The sequence below is a fragment of the Babylonia areolata genome, chromosome 11 (genome assembly GCF_041734735.1).
Source record: "Babylonia areolata isolate BAREFJ2019XMU chromosome 11, ASM4173473v1, whole genome shotgun sequence".
In the NCBI taxonomy this organism is placed as follows: Eukaryota; Metazoa; Mollusca; class Gastropoda; order Neogastropoda; family Buccinidae; genus Babylonia; species Babylonia areolata.
The window spans coordinates 1,786,691-1,791,690 of NC_134886.1; the positions used below are offsets into that span (position 1 = coordinate 1,786,691).

At 45.2% G+C, this 5,000-nt stretch overlaps 1 protein-coding gene across 3 annotated transcripts in view; it reads left to right on the forward strand.

The window, feature by feature from the left end:
* The window catches only part of LOC143287440 (sodium- and chloride-dependent glycine transporter 2-like), a 45,812-nt gene that overhangs the window by 13,434 nt on the left and 27,378 nt on the right, over positions 1-5,000 (forward strand). Inside the window, exon 2 of one of the 3 annotated variants that reach the window (XM_076595428.1) lies at positions 2,157-2,219. The exons of the other annotated variants lie outside the window; for them this stretch is intronic. Coding sequence (XP_076451543.1) covers positions 2,157-2,219 — 63 coding nt within the window. The remainder of the gene's footprint in view (positions 1-2,156; positions 2,220-5,000) is intronic. 3 annotated transcript variants of the gene reach the window in all.

A 5,000-nucleotide genomic window follows, 5' to 3' on the forward strand; every position in this document is an offset into this window, starting at 1 on the left:
GACAATCTATTCTGTTCTTTTTCAGTGTTCCAAGTGCGTGCTGCACACGGGATCTCGGTCTATCGTCTCACCCAGATGACTTGACGCTCACTTTGGTTTTTCTAGTCAAACTTGGGAGAAAGGGCCAGAGCGGGATTCGAACCAAGAGTCCCTCATTGACAGATGGGCGTCTGAAGCCTTCTGCCGCCCCCCTCGCCCCCCCCCCCCCCCCCCCCCCCCCCTGACATAAACACTGTCATTCTGGCTGGGCCGCCCATCTCAGCGTGGTGTCACGTGGTGGTGTCAGTTTACCAGTGTTCCTACCCCCACCCCCCACCCCCACCCACCCCCACCCCTCATCACCTCAACGTCAATGGTTCATGCCGATGTGACGAGATATTTTAGAACCCGGACAAAAATCACACCAGGGTATGAACCACCCCCCCCCCCACCCCCCGCCCCCCCAAAAAAAAACAGAAATATACAGAATTTAAAATCTTATTCCGCAGCAAGTTTCGTGTTCATGGAGTTCCCTCAGATTATTTTCAGTCCCTGGCAGACAATATAGTGTCCCGACACTTAAAAAAATAAAATAAAATAACGGAAAGTGGGCTGCTGTTTAAGACAGTTTCAGCTTTCTTCATTCTAACTTCGAGGATTTAACACTCAGTACGGCCAGTCCTCTCTTCTCCTCTACACAGACCCTTCAGATGTCCAGTGGGTGTCTGAATGACCCAACCTTTAGCTTCCGTCGTCAGAATTGTGGTATTCTTTGTCAACATTCACCTCTTCAGTATAAGAGCCTTCCGCTTGCAATATTTTGATGATAGTAATTGGCGTGAAACGCTGTTAACGTCGTCTCTTTCGCCGTTCGTATGGAGAGAGTTAACTCCACATCTGAGCCAGACTTTTTCCAGAAACGAAAAAGAAACTCGCGGTCTTAGTGATGATCTTCCTCCTATTCAGTTCATTACGGTAATTAATTCACACAGGCAATTAGTGATATCACCCGCTCTAAAGACATCATAATATATATCCATGACAGCCTGGATTCCAATCCCGCCCTCGCCCTTTCTCCCAAGGTTGGCAAGAAAACCAAACTGAGCGTCAAGCCATTCGGATGAGGCGATAAACCGAGGTCCCGTGTGCAACACTCCCTTGGAACACTGAGAAATATTACGGTAGAATAGAATAGAATAGAATAGAATGTCTTTATTGCCAGGTGTACTGGGGTCACAAGGAATGCTGGGATGGGCAGTGGAGCGATAGTATATAAAAAGGTACAAACATAAATCGTATATATATATATATATATATATATATACACATCTCTCTCTCTCTCTCTCTCTCTCTCTCTCTCTGTGTGTGTGTGTGTGTGTGTGTGTGTGTGTGTGTGTGTGTGTGTGTGTGTGTGTGTGTGTGTGTCGTCGTCGTCGTCGTCTTCAGTTTAACGTCTTTCCACTTGAAGTGATATCAGACGAAAAAAACAACAACAACAAAAACGTGAGGGTAGGGGTTGTGGGAGGGGGAGGGGTAAAAGTGTGTGTATGTGTGGAGGGTGAATATATATATACATATATATACAGAGAGAGAGAGAGAGAGAGAGTGTGTGTGTGTGTGTGTGGTGTGAATTATGTCTATGTGCGCACCACTAACACTGGAAAAAACACTGTTCATGTCCATTTCTCATCTCTTCTCTTCATCAGCCCACATGATTTGTGTCCCTTGTGGATGGGGCCTTGACAGGGTTATGTCCTTGATCGGACGTAAACCTCATGAAAAAATGCATTGCTCTGTTTGCGGCCTGACTGAACGCGCGGTGTGTGGGGGTGGGGGTGGGGGTGTGGGTGTGTGGCTTGATGCATTGGTGTAGGCTATTCCTGTTGGCAAGGTGTGTGCATGTGTACAGTTTGAGCAGTTTGATAAAGCAAGCGTTCCAGCCCAAACTGTCATTTAAAAAAAATGTTATCATTATACTTTGTTCACTAAAAACAAATGCTTCTCTTTTTCATTTACTGTCCAGCAAAGATATTGTAGACGTATAGGGTAGTGAAGAATAAAGAATGTGTTTCACATGTGTGTGCATCATGCATGGTGAGTGCTACGTTTTTACTGTCAATGTTCTCTAAGCTGCACACTTGCTCTCAGTGTTGTATTGTGCTGGTATCCTACTCAAGGAACCAGAGCAGTTTAGGGACACAGCGGCCCATCTGCGCTGCTACAGACCAGAGGGCGGGGTGGTGAGTAGCCTGCTTTGTGCAGCATCCTTGTCATGGTCCTAACTGGGTGTTGCTGTCCTTAACTGTATGTGTCAGTGCCTCACATTCTCAGTTTTTAATTAACGAAAAGTCTGATTGTGGCTTTGAACTTTTGGCGCTTGGAAGGAAACACACATTTTGGCACGTTCATTCAAATATATGGTTTAAAAAGATGCTACGTTTGATTATAGAATGACGACAATCGATATTTATTAGTCAGTCATTGCTGTGGTTTAGCCAGACAACTTGTGATCACACGCAGGAAATAAATGATGTTGTTCGTGTACGTGCGTCGATGTGTGTGTGTGTGTGTGTGTGTGTGTGTGTGTGTGTGTGTGTGTGAGAGAGAGAGAGAGAGAGAGAGGTGAAGTGGTGGAGATGTGTATTATGAGAGATGTCAGACTGTTTGAAATAGTGTTGTTTTGGCATGTTTTCTTTTCTGTACTTCATACACGCTTTCTGTATTGCTAAATACGCTTTGGAGCCCTGGGTACTCACTGTACAAGTGCACATTCTTCTTCGTCTTCTTCGTCTTCATTTTTGTTTTTTTCTGTGTGATATCTTTTTACCCAAATATAGCATCTTTTTAACACCACATTGGACCTAACAAGGTGTCAAATGTGTTCATTTATAATAAATGCCCTAAGTTCAATCCATCAGTAATTTGGAGTTTTTTGTTTAAAACTGATATAATGTGTTGTATTGACACGGACTTCAGGACAAACATTCAGTGCGGACTATGGCACACGTGACACGTGATATGACGGTGTCGTTGTCATGTGCGGTGTGTGTGGTTCAGTTGGTGTGTTCTTCGCACTGCAAAGTGAACCACATCAGTCAATGATCCGCTTCGTCTAACATATAAGCCAACGACCACTCGGAACATGTTTCCTCTCTTGACTGAGTACTGTAGGTTGTTGAACTTTGGCTTTTGTAGGTAACCGGGTTAGGAAATCAGTTTATGGGTTGGTTCCTGTTACATGGTGTAGGATACACCTCACAGTCCCACTGTAGCAAGGTTAGTAATTTAGGGTCAGTGTAACAAAATCACTCATCGTAATACAGAAAAAGAAATTGTTGCGTATGGCGTTGTTGTTTTTTTTTGTGTTGTTGTTTGTTTGTTTGTCGTTGTTGTTTGGGTTTTTCCCCAGATCTTTCTTGGGCGTGAAATTCGGAAACTATGTATAAAAGAAAACTGTCGTTACTAAGAGTATATACCTTCATTTTTAAAGGCAATTTATGCGGAAGTTCATCTGGAACATCATTCATGTTGTAACTTTTAGTTTATTTTTAGTCTGCGCTTCAGTTTCCTGTATGAGCGGGTTAGGAGTGGAATCTGATGAATGTTGAGATAGGTCATGCCATTGAATATGTAATGAGGCTGAGGTCTAGTCACATCTTCTCCAATCAGTGTGAGACTGTCGGGAAACGTGTGGTGGTGTGATCGGAAAGAAAGTCACAGAATAAACAGTCACGTAATAAACGTCACAAGATCAGGTAGGGAAGGTCACAAGATCAGGTAGGGAAGGTCACAAGATCACAAGATCAGGTAGGGAAGGTCACAAGATCAGGTAGGAAAGGTCACAAAATCGGATAGGAAAGGTCACAAAATCGGACAGGAAAGGTCACAAGATCAGATAGCAAAAACTTGAGGTGCTCACATTCTATGCCTGAAGCGGTTTGTTTTTTTGGCTGCAGCATTCCATGCAGGTGGCTGCTGGTAAGTGGACCAAACGACCTGACATGGACTCACATCTCTGTCTTCCATCCTCTCTGCTGATGAGATGAGTCTCGTTCCAGTCAAGACAGCTCCAGCTACGTCTCCTGCTTCTTCTTCCTACAATGTCCATGGGTTGACGCCGACCTTTACTGACATTTTGGGGGACCGCACCGCGCTTGCTGTATGGAGAGAAGGGACAGAGAGAGAAAGTCTAAGATATAGAAATAAATGAAATGATAGAAGGGGAGTGCGACCTCCTAAACAGAAAAGAAGAAATCAAACCCAGATTTGTATTTCACTAAACAGAAAAGAAGAAATCAAACCCAGATTTGTATTTCTCTAAACAGAAAAGAAGAAATCAAACCCAGATTTGTATTTCTCTAAACAGAAAAGTAGAACAGAGCACGCATGACGGCTATCACCTCGCAAAAATGTCAGCCATGTGTGCAGAAAACAAACAACGAAGTCTGAAAAGCAAAAAACAAAATCAATTTATATGTTCCTGGAATAAATGGAAAGGGGGAAATGGATTAAAAAATATAATCGTGTACATGTGGTGATTGGGGAGAAAGGGGGAGGGGGGTAGAAGACAGAAAGTGGAGGGATGAAGAGAGAGATCAGGGGGGAGGGAAACGGGGGGAGGCAGACAAGAATACAGAGACAGAGAGAGAGCTGGAGGGGGGGGGAGACAGACACACAGAGAGAGAGGGGGGAGACAGACAGAGAGAGAGAGGGGGGAGACAGAGAGAGAGAGAGGGGGGGGAGACAGAGACAGAGAGAGAGAGGGGGGAGACAGAGAGAGAGAGAGAGGGGGGGAGACAGAGAGAGAGAGGGGGAGACAGAGACACAGAGAGAGAGAGGGGGGAGACAGAGAGAGAGGGGGAGACAGAGACAGAGAGAGAGGGGGGAGGACAGAGAGAGAGAGGGGGGAGACAGAGACAGGAGAGGGGGGGAGACAGAGACAGAGAGAGAGGGGGGGGAGACAGAGACAGAGAGAGAGAGGGGGGGGGGAGACAGGGAGAGAGAGAGGTGGGGGAGACAGA